At 51.1% G+C, this 15,756-nt stretch overlaps 1 protein-coding gene across 1 annotated transcript in view; it reads right to left on the reverse strand.

Annotated features, from left to right (window-relative positions):
* Nucleotides 1–15,756, reverse strand: part of C2CD3 (C2 domain containing 3 centriole elongation regulator) — a 123,998-nt gene that overhangs the window by 12,175 nt on the left and 96,067 nt on the right. Inside the window, exons 25-28 of the mRNA XM_060263796.1 lie at nt 14,662–14,800; nt 13,039–13,103; nt 7,609–7,814; nt 3,596–3,726 (exon numbers count right to left, since the gene is read on the reverse strand). Of these exons, the coding sequence (XP_060119779.1) occupies nt 3,596–3,726; nt 7,609–7,814; nt 13,039–13,103; nt 14,662–14,800 (541 nt within the window). The remainder of the gene's footprint in view (nt 1–3,595; nt 3,727–7,608; nt 7,815–13,038; nt 13,104–14,661; nt 14,801–15,756) is intronic.

The raw sequence follows: 15,756 nt of genomic DNA on the forward strand, positions 1-15,756 counted from the left end.
GGGAGAACTGGGTTTGATTCCCCACTCCTCCACTTGCAGCTACTGGAATGGCCTCAGGTCAGCCAGAGCTCTCTTATCTGGGAGAACCGGGTTTGATTCCCCACTCCTCCACTTGCAGCTGCTGGAATGGCCTTGGGTCAGCCATAGCTCTCTTATCTGGAAGAACCGGGTTTGATTCCCCACTCCTCCACCTGCAGCTGCTGGAATGGCCTTGGGTCAGCCAGAGCTCTCTTATCTGGGAGAACCGGGTTTGATTCCCCACTCCTCCACCTGCAGCTGCTGGAATGGCCTTGGGTCAGCCAGAGCTCTCTTATCTGGGAGAACCGGGTTTGATTCCCCACTCCTCCACTTGCAGCTGCTGGAATGACCCTGGGTCAGCCATAGCTCTCTTATCTGGGAGAAGCGGGTTTGATTCCCCACTCCTCCACTTGCAGCTGCTGGAATGGCCTCGGGTCAGCCAGAGCTCTCTTATGTGGGAGAACTGGGTTTGATTCCCCCCTCCTCCACTTGCAGCTGCTGGAATGGCCTTGGGTCAGCCAGAGCTCTCTTATGTGGGAGAACCGGGTTTGATTCCCCCCTCCTCCACTTGCAGCTGCTGGAATGGACTTGGCTCAGCCTGAGCTCTCTTATCTGGGAGAACCGGGTTTGATTCCCCACTCCTCCACTTGCACCTGCTGGAATGGCCTTGGGTCAGCCAGAGCTCTATTATCTGGGAGAACCGGGTTTGATTCCCCCCTCCTCCACTTGCAGCTGCTGGAATGGCCTTGGGTCAGCCAGAGCTCTATTATCTGGGAGAACCGGGTTTGATTCCCCACTCCTCCACTTGCAGCTGCTGGAATGGCCTTGGGTCAGCCATAGCTCTCTTATCTGGGAGAACCGGGTTTGATTCCCCACTCCTCCACTTGCAGCTGCTGGAATGGCCTTGGGTCAGCCATGGCTCTCTTATCTGGGAGAACCGGGTTTGATTCCCCACTCCTCCACTTGCAGCTGCTGGAATGGCCTTGGGTCAGCCATAGCTCTCTTATCTGGGAGAACCGGGTTTGATTCCCCACTCCTCCACTTGCAGCTGCTGGAATGGCCTTGGGTCAGCCAGAGCTCTCTTATCTGGGAGAACCGGGTTTGATTCCCCACTCCTCCACTGGCAGCTGCTGGAATGGCCTTGGGTCAGCCAGAGCTCTCTTATCTCTGAGAACCGGGTTTGATTCCCCACTCCTTCACTGGCAGCTGCTGGAATGGCCTTGGGTCAGCCAGAGCTCTCTTATCTGGGAGAACCGGGTTTGATTCCCCACTCCTCCATTTGCACCTGCTGGAATGGCCTTGGGTCAGCCATAGCTCTCTTATCTGGGAGAACCGGGTTTGATTCCCCCCTCCTCCACTTGCAGCTGCTGGAATGGCCTTGGGTCAGCCAGAGCTCTCTTATCTGGGAGAACCGGGTTTGATTCCCCACTCCTCCACTGGCAGCTGCTGGAATGGCCTTGGGTCAGCCAGAGCTCTCTTATCTGGGAGAACCGGGTTTGATTCCCCACTCCTCCACTGGCAGCTGCTGGAATGGCCTTGGGTCAGCCAGAGCTCTCTTATCTGGGAGAACCGGGTTTGATTCCCCACTCCTACATTTGCACCTGCTGGAATGGCCTTGGGTCAGCCATAGCTCTCTTATCTGGGAGAACCGGGTTTGATTCCCCACTCCCCACTTGCAGCTGCTGGAATGGCCTTGGGTCAGCCAGAGCTCTCTTATCTGGGAGAACCGGGTTTGATTCCCCACTCCTCCACTTGCACCTGCTGGAATGGCCTTGGGTCAGCCATAGCTCTCTTCTCTGGGAGAACCAGGTTTGATTCCCCACTCCCCACTTGCAGCTGCTGGAATGGCCTTGGGTCAGCCAGAGCTCTCTTATCTGGGAGAACCGTGTTTGATTCCCCACTCCTCCACTTGCAGCTGCTGGAATGGCCTTGGGTCAGCCAGATCTCTCTTATTTGGGAGAACCGGGTTTGATTCCCCACTCCTCCACTTGCACCTGCTAGCATGGCCTTGGGTCAGCCAGAGCTCTGGCAGAGGTTGTCCTTGAAAGGGCAGCTGCTGTGAGAGCCCTCTCAGCCCCACCCACCTCACAGGGTGTCTGTTGTGGGGGGAGAAGGTACAGGAGATTGTGAGCTGCTCTGAGACTCTGATTCAGAGAGAAGGGAGGGGTATATATCTGCAGTCGTCTTCTTCTGCTCTCAGCATGTATCAGGAGTCACTGGAGGAGTGTGTGGGTGGGTGGGGGAGGCAGCTGTGACTTTCCTGTGTTGTGCAGGGGGCTGGACTAGATGACCCTTGAGGTTCCTTCCAGCTTTATGTTTCCACGGTAGTTGCACTAATAATGAATACACTAGCAGAAAGTGGGAAAGGAGAATCCCATTATTTACAGTATGAGCAGGGCTTTTTTTTGTAGTTGGAACTCCTTCACATATTAGGCCACACCCCCTGATGTAGCCAGTCCTCCTGGAGCTTACAGGGCTCTTTGTACGGGGCCTCCTGTAAGCTCCAGGAGGACTGGCTGCATCAGGGGTGTGTGGCCTAATAGGCAAAGGAGTTCCTGCTATAAAAAAGCCCTGGTGTTAGGCCACACCTCCCTGATGTAGCCAATCCTCCAAGGGTTTACAGGGCTCTTAGTACAGGGCCTACTGTAAGCTCCAGGAAGATTGGCTACATCAGGGGTGTGTGGCCTAATAGGCAAAGGATCTCCTGCTACAAAAAAAGCCCTATATTTGCATATTAGGCCACGTCCCCCTGATGTAGCCAATCCTCCAAGAGCTTACAGGGCTCTTAGTACAGGGTCTATGTAAGCTCCAGGAGGATTGGCTGCATCAGGGGCGGGTGGCCTAATAGGCAGAGGAGTTCCTACTACAAAAAAAGCCCTAAGTATGAGTGACAGGGAGATGTGATTATTTATTTTATTTATTTATTTAGCAGATTTATATTCCACCCTTTCCCATACGGGCTCAGGGCAGATTACAGACATAATAAAAAGGATTAAAATCCCACAATAAATCCATCGTATATGATTAAAACAACCCAGCTCAATAAGCTCCTTAGCGGAAGATATCCTTGTCAAAACACAATCCGATTTTGCGGAAAAAGGGTAACAGTTATTGTCAGGGCTTTTTTTTTTTGTAGCAGGAGCTCCTTTGCATATTAGGCCGCACCCCCCTGATGTAGCTAATCCTCCTGGAGCTTACAGTTGGCCCTGTACGAAGAGCCCTGGAAGCTCTTGGAGGATTGGCTGCATCGGGGGGTGTAGCCTAATATGCAAAGGAGTTCCTGTTACAAAAAAAGCAATAGGTAGACAGACAGACAGATAGTTGGCTTTTTTGTAGCAGGAGCTCCTTTGCATATTAGGCCGCACCCCCCTGATGTAGCCAATCCTCCTGGAGTTTACAGTAGGCCCTTTAAGAAGAGCCCTGTAAGCTCTTGGAGGATTGGCTGCATCAGGGGGGTGTCGCCTAATAGGCAAAGGAGCTCCTGCTACAAATAAAATCCCAAGTTACTGTGTAAAAGCCCCTCCCCCCTCCCCTCCGCCGTTTTGGAAAGCCCAAATGTCTCCCATTTCTCCCTTACCTCTCACGATTGCCGGCCTCGGTGCCCTTTGACAAAGGGTGGAAGAGTTCTTCTGTGCCTCTCGTGGAAAAGGTGGGGAACACTCCACACAAGTCCCTCGCCTGGAAGGCAAAGGGGCTCGTTGCCGGGATCTGCAACAGAGAAACCGGGAATTGCGTCTTTGTGGAAACTGCAGAGCGTTCGACCTGCGCGAAGCGCAATGTAAACAGAGCCTGGTTCCAGAAGGTGGTATTCTGGGACAGCGTTGTGGAGACAGGGCTGTGGCTCAGCGCACAGCATCTGCTGGACAGGTAGAAGGTGCCAGGTTCAGTCTCTGGTAAAAAGGTAAAGTAAAGGTAAAGGCAGCCCCCCGTGCAAGCATTGGGGTCGTTACCAACCCATGGGGTGACATCACATCAGGTCGTTTTCTTGCCAGACTTTTTACGGGGTGGTTTGCCATTGCCTTCCCCAGTCATCCACGCTTTATGCCTCAATATTTAAAAGGCATAAAATTCTGTAGGCTCCTAAGTGTTTACTCCCCGAAAGACACCGAAATAGTAGCCAAGTTCATTTTTCTGGCCACCAAGATACACCAAAGGATTTTGCAGCCATAGTTTTAATTGGTAATGAAGTTTCTAAATGTTAACTGAACCTTTTGTATTTTATGGGTAATTTTTATTCTGTATAACTTGGTAATCCCTTTATTCTGTATAACTGATTTCTTTTATGCCAATAAAGGCTGATGATGATGATGATGATCTACGCTTTATTTTTATTTTATTGATTTTGGTAAATTTCTATCCCGCCCTTTCCCAAATGGGCTCCAGGTGGATTACACCTAAGTAAAACCCGTCAAATACGATAGAAACCAATAAAATGCAATTAAAAGCAAAACGACACAACACGGTACTATATAGCAAAGGTGGGCGGGCTCACAGTGCAGGTTGGAAGATAATCAGTGGCCCAGAAATAATAATTCAGATGACGGATCGCTGTGAGGGCGGATGGTCGATGGTATAGGCAACGAGAAGGACGCTCGCTTGCCTCAACTAAACGCCTGGTAAAAACTGCAGAGACTTTTTTGCTTGGATTACAATTAGAAAAACTTCCAAAGGAAGACAGGACTTTAATTTGGTACTTGCTCTCAGCTGCTAGGACATTGTGTGCGCAGCTGTGGAAATAGGGAAAAATACCAGAGAAATGGGACTGGATTGTGAAAGTTTTATCGTGGAGTGTGATGGACAAATTAACTAAAACTTTAAAAGACTACGATCTAGATATATTCAAAAAGGAGTGGAAGAAATTTAAAAGATATATGGAGAAAGAATGGAATATAAAAAGTCACTGGACAATTTTTTAGTAGTAATGAGAGAAGAAAAATATTGAACTTTGATTGGTTAGCGGTACCTTTATAATTGAATTTAAATTTACAACTTTGGGGAAGTCAAACATTGGAGGGAGGGGGGGGTCGAAATATCATATGGGTTAGCATAGAAAAGAGACAATTAATTACTGTAACCATATGTTATTAATAAATTGTTAAAACCTAAACGCCTGGCGGAACAGCTCCGTCTTACAGGCCCTACGGAAGGGTAACAAATCCGGTAGGGCCCGTATCTCCTTAGGAAGCTGATTCCACCAGGTTGGGGCCAGGGCCGAAAAGGCCCCGGCCCTGGTCGAGGCAAGACCGACGTCCCTTGGGCCAGGGATGGTCAGGAGATGTCGGTTTACCCCCAAGCAAGCCGGGGACTCATTTTACCGACCTCGGAAGGAGGGAAGGCTGAGTCAACCTTGAGACGGCTATCTGAACCCAGCTTCTGTCGGGATCGAACTCAGGTCTTTCCCATCACCTACTGCCTGGCCCTATCCTGGGGATTGAACCTGGGACTTTCTGCGTGTCAAATGGAGGCTGTTCTGCTGAGCCACGGCCTCCTGCCTTTAGCATATTACTGAGGGACTGCCGCTCATGCCGCTTAGAACAGGACTGGGGATACATCTTGGCCGATGTAAATTAACTGATGCAGTATAAGGCAGCTTCTTACATTCGTGCTTGACCAGAAGTCACAAAACACGAGAGAAGAAATATGTGTAACTTCCTCCCCTCCAACCATCTCATATAGAATATTCATATACATGTAAGATGAATTAGATCAGGGGTGGCCAAACTGTAGCTTGAGAGCCACATGTGACCCTTTCACACGTATTATGCTGCTCTTGAAACCCTCACTGCCCCGTTGGTCAGCTTGGAGAAGGCATTTGAAGTTAAAGTTGCTTTCTTCCCAAAACTCCCTCCCTCCAGAGCCAGTTTGGCGTAGTGGTTAAGCGTGCGGACTCTTCTCTGGGAGAGCTGGATTTGATTCCCCACTCCTCCACTTGCAGCTGCTGGAATGGCCTTGGGTCAGCCATAGCTCTCTTATCTGGGAGAATTGGGTTTGATTCCCCACTCCTCCACTTGCAGCTGCTGGAATGGCCTTGGGTCAGCCATAGCTCTCTTATCTGGGAGAACCGGGTTTGATTCCCCACTCCTCCACTTGCAGCTGCTGGAATGGCCTTGGGTCAGCCATAGCTCTCTTCTCTGGGAGAACCAGGTTTGATTCCCCACTCCTCCACTTGCACCTGCTGGAATGGCCTTGGGTCAGTCATAGCTCTCTTATCTGGGAGAACCGGGTTTGATTCCCCACTCCTCCACTTGCAGCTGCTGGAATGGCCTTGGGTCAGCCATAGCTCTCTTATCTGGGAGAACCGAGTTTGATTCCCCACTCCTCCACTTGCAGCTGCTGAGATGGCCTTGGGTCAGCCAGAGCTCTCTTATCTGGGAGAACCGGGTTTGATTCCCCACTCCTCCACTTGCAGCTGCTGGAATGGCCTTGGGTCAGCCATAGCTCTCTTATATGGGAGAACTGAGTTTGATTCCCCACTCCTCCACTTGCAGCTGCTGAGATGGCCTTGGGTCAGCCAGAGCTCTCTTATCTGGGAGAACCAGGTTTGATTCCCCACTCCTCCACTTGCAGCTGCTGGAATGGCCTTGGGTCAGCCATAGCTCTCTTATCTGGGAGAACCGGGTTTGATTCCCCACTCCTCCACTTGCACCTGCAGGAATGGCCTTGGCTCAGCCATAGCTCTCTTATCTGGGAGAACCGGGTTTGATTCCCCCACTCCTCCACTTTCACCTGCTGGAATGGCCTTGGCTCAGCCATAGCTCTCTTATCTGGGAGAACCGGGTTTGATTCCCCACTCCTCCACTTGCAGCTGCCGGAATGGCCTTGGGTCAGCCATAGCTCTCTTCTCTGGGAGAACCAGGTTTGATTCCCCACTCCTCCACTTGCAGATGCTGGAATGGCCTTGGGTCAGCCATAGCTCTCTTATCTGGGAGAACCGGGTCGGATTCCCCACTCCTCCACTTTCAGCTGCTGGAATGGCCTTGGGAGAGCCATAGCTCTCTTATCTGGGAGAACTGAGTTTGATTCCCCACTCCTCCACTTGCAGCTGCTGAGATGGCCTTGGGTCAGCCATAGCTTTCATAGAAGCTGTCCTTGAAAGGGCAGCTGCTGTAAAAGTACTCTCAGCCCCACCTACCTCACAGGGTGTTTGTTCTGTGTGTGTGTGTGGGGGGAAGGTAGAGGAGATTGTGACCACTCTGAGGCTCGGAGATTCAGAGTATAGGGCGGGATATAAATCCAAAATCATCTTCTTAACCTCAGGGTCATGGGTTCTGATTCACTGAAACTGCCATGATGAACTGAAAGGACGGTGTAAACTTGTTCTCTTGCACCGTTTTTGGAATTTATCGTGACACCAACGATTATATCGTTTAAGAGGCATTTGAGCAATCGCATGTATTTCCGAAATAATTTTCAGTCTTTCTCGTTATTTTTCCACAGTTTTTTTCTTGCGGCTTTATATTACGCTTGCATTAAGCCTGGCGTGACGCGAAGCAAGTTTGGCCACCCCTGAATTAGACCGTCTAATGTGGAATGTTCAGAGACATCTTATCAGACAAGAGAACAGAACTCAAAACCAGAAATGGAACATACAGCTGAATCGGGGGCCTTTGAGCGGCTTCTCGCCTGCCTTTCTTCTTTGAGATGAATGATGCTTTCCAGGGGAGAAACGGCGACTTTGAGCTGTCCCCGGCACTGCCCGCTGAAATCGGTGATGTTGTACCAGCCGCAGACTAGCTGGAAGCCCGAGAGGAGGGGGGAGAGGTCGACCGATGCAAAGCCGATCACGCGTTCAACATCTGCAGAGAAAACGGAACACAAGCTGCATGTCAGCTGGGAAGTGCTGGTTAAAGCTGACACCCGTGTCGATTACAGACCAACAAAGTGGACCATGTAGATTTAAGACCAACAACAGTGTGATGCGGTGGCTAAAAAGGCAAATGCAATTTTGGCCTGTATCAACAGAAGTCTAGTGTCCAGATCACGTGAGGCGATGGTATCGCTTTACTCTGCTCTGGTAAGACCTCACCGGGAGTCTTGTGTTCAGTTTTGGGCACCACATTTTAAGAAGGAGATAGGCAAGCTGGAATGGGTCCAGAGGAGGGCGACGAAGATGGTGAGGGGTCTGGAGACCAAGTCCTATGAGGAAAGGTTGAAGGAACTGGGGATGTTTAGCCTGGAGAGGAGGCGGCTGAGAGGTGATAGGATCACCATCTTCAAGGCCTTGAAAGGCTGTCCTATAGAGGATGGGGCGGAATTGTTTTCTGTGACCCCGGAAGGTAGGACCAGAACCAATGGGTTGAAATTAAATCAATAGAGTTTCCGGCTCAACATTAGGAAGAACTTCCTGTTAGAGTAATTCCTCAGTGGAAAAGGCTTCCTCGGGAGGTGGTGGGCTCTCCTTCCTTGAAGGTTTTTCAACAGAGGCTAGAGGGCCATCTGACAGCAATGAGGATCCTGTGAATTTAGGGGGAGGTGTTTGTGAGTTTCCTGCATTGTGCAGGGGGTTGGACTAGATGACCCTGGAGGTCCCTTCCAACTCTATGATTCTATGAAAGTTGTATTCAGAATGCGACCTTTCGTATGCATGCAGACTTCTTCAGACAAGGCGACAGGGTGCAGTGGGATGAAATACCTGCAGTTGGTGGGTTAAGAGTGCGAACTGATACAAAGTTAGGATCAAATGGCGAAATAGTGTAATAAATCGGAAGACCGTTTGGTCTAAATAGCAATAAAAGGTATAAAAGTTGCCTGTTAATTGCTGTTGAACATATGAACATATGAAGCTGCCTTATACTGACTCAGACCCTGGGTCCATCAAAGCCAGTCTTGTCTACTCAGACTGGCAGCTGCTCTCCAGGGTCTCCAGCTGAGGTTTTTGACACCTATTTGCCTGGACCCTTTTTAATTGGAGATGCCGGGGATTGAACCTGGGACCTTCTGCTCACCAAGTAGATGCTCTGCCACTGAGCCACCATCCCTCCCCTGTTGCTACAAGTCTAGGTAAAACAAAAGGACATGTATTTCCTAGCGATGTTCTTGTCCACCTAATTTACTTTTTATCATCATTCCATACATTATAACCATCACTCGAGATTGCCATTATAAAAAAAGGTTACACAAAATGAAAATGGTTATAAGTATTAATTAAGCAAACGGTGTTAAGTATACAGTCGACATCCCTTATTTGAGAATTTCAGTACAAAAAATTGTGCTGACACACGATTCTAAAAGAGAAATACATTGGAATACTGTGGATGTACACACCAAACTTTGTTGGTCTTAAAGGCGCAACTTGACTCCTACTTTGTTTTGTTGCTTCAGTCCAACATGGCTGCCAACCTTGAGAATTTCTACAGATCCAAGTGGGCGGCCGTGTTGGTGTGAAGCAACAAAACAGAGTTGGACTCCAGCTTTGTTCTTGAGAATTTATGTAACTGTCCAATGTCTTAATCCACCCACAGCCCGTCCCAAAGAAGGCAGACCACAGCAAACGATTTTGGTCCAAACCAGAAGTCTTCAATCTTTCTGAGCCTGTGGGTATCTTTGGAATTTTGAAACAGTGTGGTGGTCAAAGCCACATAATGGCTGCCACAGGAGGTGGAGTCAGCCACAAAATGGCAGCGACGGGAGGTGGAGTCAGCCACAAAATGGCAGCGACGGGAGGTGGAGTCAGCCACAAAATGGCAGCGTCGGGAGGCGGAGTCAGCCACAAAATGGCAGCGACGGGAGGTGGAGTCCGCCACAAAATGGCAGCGACAGAAGGTGGAGTTAGCCACAAAATGGCAGCGACGGGAGGTGGAGTCAGCCACAAAATGGCAGCGACAGGAGGTAGTCAGCCACAAAATGGCAGCGTAAGGAGGTGGAGTCAGCTACAAAATGGCAGCGACAGGAGGTGGAGTCAGCCACAAAATGGCTGCCATAACTTACCTTCAGTCACATAGTAAAGATCCTTGTGATGTTGAGGAAATGTTTTAAAAATCTGCATAGCCAATCAAATTTCCAGCGGCCAATGAGAAGCCTTGCTGGTCCTGCCCACTTCTGAAAAACACTTGGCAGGTGCCGGAAAAGGTACTGAGGGGTGCCATGGCACCCACCGGCATTACACTGGGGACTTCAGAGCTTCCAGGTGAATCAAACCTAGTTAGAAGGATCTGATTAAATTAAATCCATGTGCCCAAAGGTATAAGTGGCCATCTACACAATCCAGCCACCTGCGCTCTCTTTCCCCAGTGCCTAGCCATTGGTCCTACTGCAGCTCCTTGGTCCTCCTGGGGAGGGACGGTGGCTCAGTGGTAGAGCATCTGCTTGGTAAGCAGAAAGTCCCAGGTTCAACCCCTGGCATCTCCAACTAAAAAAAGGTCCAGGCAAATAGGCAGGAAAAATCTCAGCTGGAGACCCTGGAGAGCCATGAATGGGGCTGTGGCTCAGTGGTAGAGCATCTGCTTGGGAGAAGGTCCCATGTTCAATACCCGGCATCTCCAACTAAAGAGCGTCCAGGCAAGTAGGTGTGAAGAACCTCCACTTGAGACCCTGGAGAGCCATGAATGGGACTGTGGCTCAGTGGTAGAGCATCTGCTTGGGAAGCAGAAGGTCCCAGGTTCAATCCCCGGAATCTCCAACTAAAAAGGGTCCAGGCAGGTAGCCGTGAATAACCTCAGCTGGAGACCCTGGAGAGCCATGAATGGGGCTGTGGCTCAGTGGCAGAGAATCTGCTTGGTAAGCAGAAGGTCCCAGATTCAATCCCCGGCATCTCCAACTAAAAAGGGTCCAGGAAAGTAGGCGTGAAAATCCTCAGCTGGAGACCCTGGGGAGCCGCTGCCAGTCTGAGAAGACAATACTGACTTTGATGGACCCAGGGTCTGATTCAGTATAAGGCAGCTTCATATGTCCATATGTTCATGTTCCTTTGCTCATTTTCCAGCCCTCGCTTCCCTGACAGTGCCGGTGGGAGGGTCTCACAACAACCGGAGGGAGGTGAGAGAGGGTGGGAGCAGCAGTGGGCCCCACTAGGAGACCTGGGCCTCAGCAGCTGCCCCACTTCAGGGTATGCTGAGGCCACTCCAGGAATAACCCTTCACGAGAACTGTATCATTGTTCCTAGACGGTCACTGTGACGTAGGGGTTAAATCAGGAACGGGGAGAACCCGGGTTCAACCTTGCCCCCAAGCTCACCGCATGACTTTGAGCCAATCTGCTCTCTCTAGCTTCTTTCACCAGGCTCTTGTGCCCACAACAAAGAGGAAGGAACTGCCTTAAGGACCTTGGGAGAAGGGCAGAACGACGATTTCTTGGCTTCCTCTCCGCAGAACGGCTTGAGGCAACTTAACAGGTTAGACTACACAAAACACACGAAAGGATGATCGCAGCGATCAAGAGGATGAGGGGGGCTGGAACACCTTCCCTGTGAGGAAAGGCTGAAGAGTTTGGGACTTTTCTGTTTAGACTGGCGGGGAGGCAAGACAGAGGTTTATAAAACAATGCGTGGGGTGGAGAGAGTTGACAAAGAGAACCTCCTTCTCCCAAAAGATTAGAACTCGAGGGCATCCAACGAAACGGATGGGCAGGAGGTCTCAGGATGGAAATACACTTCTCCACACAGAGGGACTAAAGCGAGGGATTCACTGCCAGCTGATGTGGTGAATGACCACCGGAACAAATAGTTTTCAATGGGGCTTAGAAAGATTTGCGGAGGTGCTGGTTGGCCGCTGTGCGAGACAGGAGGCTGGACTAGATGGACCCTCCCTGGTCTGACCCAGCAGGGCTCTTCTGATGTTCTTCTCAGGGGAAGGCCTCGGCCTCTCTGCCCTGTTGTTGGCCCTCCAGAGGAACTGGCTGGCCACTGTGTAAGACAGGAGGCTGAACTAGATGGACCCTCCCTGGTCTGATCCAGCAGGGCTCTTCTGAGGTTCTGCTCAGGGGAAGGCCTCGGCCTCTCTGCGCTTTTGTTGTCCCTCCAGAGGAACTGGGTGGCCACTGTGTGAGACAGGAGGCTGGACTAGATGGACCCTCACTGGTCTGACCCAGCAGGGCTCTGTTGGAACTCAGTCCTAACATGGCTGACTGACTCCATCTTAGTAATAGTAATGTTGTTTCTGCAATGTCATGCTGAGTCATGCTGCATCATGATCCAGCTGTTACCTGTTACTGAGGTAAGGTGGCATGACCTCACCTGTAATTAGGCTTTGTGCTGACTCACAGAGCTGATGCAACCTTGCATAATTGGTACGTGTACTTAGGGAAGCTCAGTGAGCCTGCTCAGTCTGCCTGTAAGGATTGTGGGTACTGTGAGGCCCACTATCTGGGTGGCAGCGATCACTGCTGGTGTTGGATCCTATGCTACTGTGCTTGGATCGTGCTGTGTATACTTACTGCTGTATACTGTCATCTATCGTGCTGTGTATACTTACTGCTGTATACTGTTATCTACTGAAGTGTGTACTGATTACTGTGTATGACCTTGGCCTGGCAACGACTCTGAATATTGGATACTTTCCTGATAAATATATCTACCATTGAATACAGCTGTTTCTCTTGTCTATTAATTCCTGTGTTTTGCCTGTCCCTCTCCTTCAGCTCTTCTGCTGCGTGCAAAATACTCTAACAGGGGAAGGCCTCGGCCTCTCTGCGCTTTTGTTGTCCCTCCAGAGGAACTGGGTGGCCACTGTGTGAGACAGGAGGCTGGGCTAGATGGACCCTCACTGGTCTGACCCAGCAGGGCTCTTCTGATGTTCTTCTCAGGGGAAGGCCTCGGCCTCTCTGCCTTGTTGCTGGATCTCCAGAGGAACTGGCTGGCCACTATATAAGATAGGAGGCTGGCCTAGAAGGACCCTCACTGGCCTGATCCAGCTGGGCTCTTCTGAGGTTCTTAACCGTTAAGAGCAATTTAAAACAATATTCACAAATTAAAAAAAACAGGCACCAAACAGAAGGTAGACGAGCAGCTAAAATGTTAATTTTTAAGATCTGCACTGGGTCTGCCAGCAGTCGGCGATACGAGTAAGCATCACGTGTCGGAAATACCTGCTTTGTGCCACACTTTGAAGACGAGGGTTTGCTGGGGGTCTAGAAGGAGTTCGTTGGAGAGCCTGCGAGGAAGACAAAGCAAACTAAGTGAGACTGGGAATGCCAGGCTAGCAGGACGAAACGCTGCTGAAACCCCCAGAATGGACAGCCGGTGAGAAGCAAAGCTGGGACTTGGGCATGCTGGAAACGGCTGCGTGGACCTCAGAGGATCCCGTTTGCCAAGCTGAGCAGAGGGTCAATTTCACTTCCGTTATTCTAAGAGAGGTGAAAAAGTTCCCAGGAACCACAGCTGGTTTTCGGGTGGGCAATCCGAACGATCCAGCTCTCATAAGAAATGAGTTAAGACAATCCCCTCCCCTCTGGCCACTGACCTATTCTAAAGTGCTTCTTTATTTTTCCCCACAGTTGTAGGATCAGCTCGGCCTGGTCAGCCTGAACTGGCTACTCCATCACTGTGTTTAGATCTTCCGGGCAGCCTGAAGGCATCCTCTGAGCCGTAACAGGGAGAAACCATAAATAGAAAAGTGGTGGCCGGTACTCGGTGGTCTGAGCCACTGAAACTATTATTGGCGGCTGCTTAGAAGATGGGGATACTGGATTTATACTCTGCCCTCCCCTCCGAATCTCAGAGTGCTCACAATCTCCTTTGTCATCTTCCCCCACAACAGACACCCTGTGAGGGGGGTGGGGCTGAGAGGGCTCTCCCAGCAGCTGCCCTTTCAGGGAGACTATTGCACTGTACCCAGCCCTGCACACACTTGCAGGGGAGGACAGGATAAAAATTGAAGGAAGGAAGGGAGGGAAGAGAGGAAGGGAGGGAGGGAATGGAGGGAGGGAGGGAGGGAAGAGAAGAAGGAACGGAGGAAAGGAAGAGAGGGAGGGAACGGAGGGAGGGAGGGAACGGAGGGAGGGAAGAGAGGGAAGGAAGGAAGGAAGGGAGGGAAGGAAGGAAGGGAGGGAGAGAGGGAGGGAGGGAGGGAGGGAGGGAAGGAAGGAAGGAAGGAAGGAAGGAAGGAAGGAAGGGAAGGGAAGGGAAGGGAAGGGAAGGGAGGGAGGGAGGGAGGGAAGGAAGGAAGGAAGGAAGGAAGGAAGGAAGGAAGGAAGGAAGGAAGGAAGGAAGGAAGGAAGGAAGGAAGGAAGGAAGGAGGGAGGGAGGGAGGGAGGGAGGGAGGGAGGGAAGGGAGGGAGGGAAGGGAGGTAGGGAAGAGAGGATGGAAGGGAGGTAGGGAAGAGAGGATGGAAGGGAGGGAGGGAATGGAGCCAGGGAAGGAAGGAAGGAAGGAAGGAAGGAAGGAAGGAAGGAAGGAAGGAAGGAAGGAAGGAAGGAAGGAAGGAAGGGAGGGAGGGAATTGAGGGAGGGAAGAGAGGAAGGAAGGGAGGGAGGGAACGGAGGGAGGAAGGGAAGAGAGGAAGGAAGGGAGGGAGGAAGGGAAGAGAGAAGGAAGGGAGGGAGGGAGGAAACGGAGGGAAGGGAGAGAGGGAGGGGATGCCCTCCATGTTGGGCAGAGAGGTGGCACTCTTCCCCTGGGGAGTTCCAGCACAGGAAACCAGCTTTGCCAAATGAACAGCAAGTCCCTGCAGTTCTGAATGCCCTGCACTAGAAAAGGCCACGTTGCTTACCTGGTCTGCTGCTGAAAATCCCAAATGGGTGAGTCTGTTTTTTCCACGACTTCCGAGGTGACAGGGTTGTCTGGGTCGGTGGTCACGAACGATACGCAGCTGCTGGGAGCGGCCACTCCGCGCTCGGTGAGGGGGCTTCCTGGAGCACAGAATCCAACAAGGATTTGGCACTTGGGCTACATGACTATAGCATACTTTAGAGCAGTGGTGTCGAACGCATTTGTTAGGAGGGCCGGACCTTCACCTTGTTGGGCTGGGCCGTGTGTGTCATAAGACATAATGTCAGGTAGCAGAGATATAAACTTTATAAAGCAGGGGTGGCCAACGGTAGTTCTCCAGATGTTTTCTGCCTACAACTCCCATCTGCCCCAGCCAGCATGGCCAATGTCTGGGGCTGATGGGAGTTGCAGGCAAAAAACATCTGGAGAGCTACCGTTGGCCACCCCTGTATATAAAGGACACAGACAAACACGCGCTCAGCCTACTCCACCTCACTGGCTTGTTGAGCCTCAGCCAACAGAAGGAACAAGAATACAGGCTCAGCCAACAGAAGGCTTGGCTCAGTAGCTCTGCTGTGCAACTGAGAGGCCTGGCAAAGCTAGTTCTCCTTCCCTCACATCCTCCCCAAGGGAGGAGCTTTGCTCTGTAGCTCCTGTGCCATTGAGCAAGCCTGGCAGAGCAAGCTGCGATGCAGAAGGAAGCAAGAGAGGCAGAAGGAAGCAGATGACAGTGAGTTGCTTGCAGGCCTGATAGGGCCCTCGGACCACATGTTTGACACCCCTGCTTTAGAGTCTCCTCCTATTAAGAACATCAGAAGAGCCCTGCTGGATCAGCCCAGAGGTCCATCTAGCCCAGCATTCTGTCTCACACAGTGGCCAAGCAGTTCCTCTGGAGAGCCAACAACAGGGCAGAGAAGCCCTGATGTTCTTCCCCTGAGAAGAACATCAGATGAGCCCTGCTGGATCAGACCATTGAGGGTCCATATAGTCCAGCCTCCTGTCTCACACAGTGGCCAACCAGTTCCTCTGGAGGGCCAGCAACAGGGCAGAGAGGCCAAGGCCTTCCCCTGAGAAGAACATCAGATGAGCCCTGCTG

Source organism: Heteronotia binoei, unplaced genomic scaffold (assembly GCF_032191835.1).
Source record: "Heteronotia binoei isolate CCM8104 ecotype False Entrance Well unplaced genomic scaffold, APGP_CSIRO_Hbin_v1 ptg000889l, whole genome shotgun sequence".
Classification (NCBI taxonomy): domain Eukaryota; kingdom Metazoa; phylum Chordata; class Lepidosauria; order Squamata; family Gekkonidae; genus Heteronotia; species Heteronotia binoei.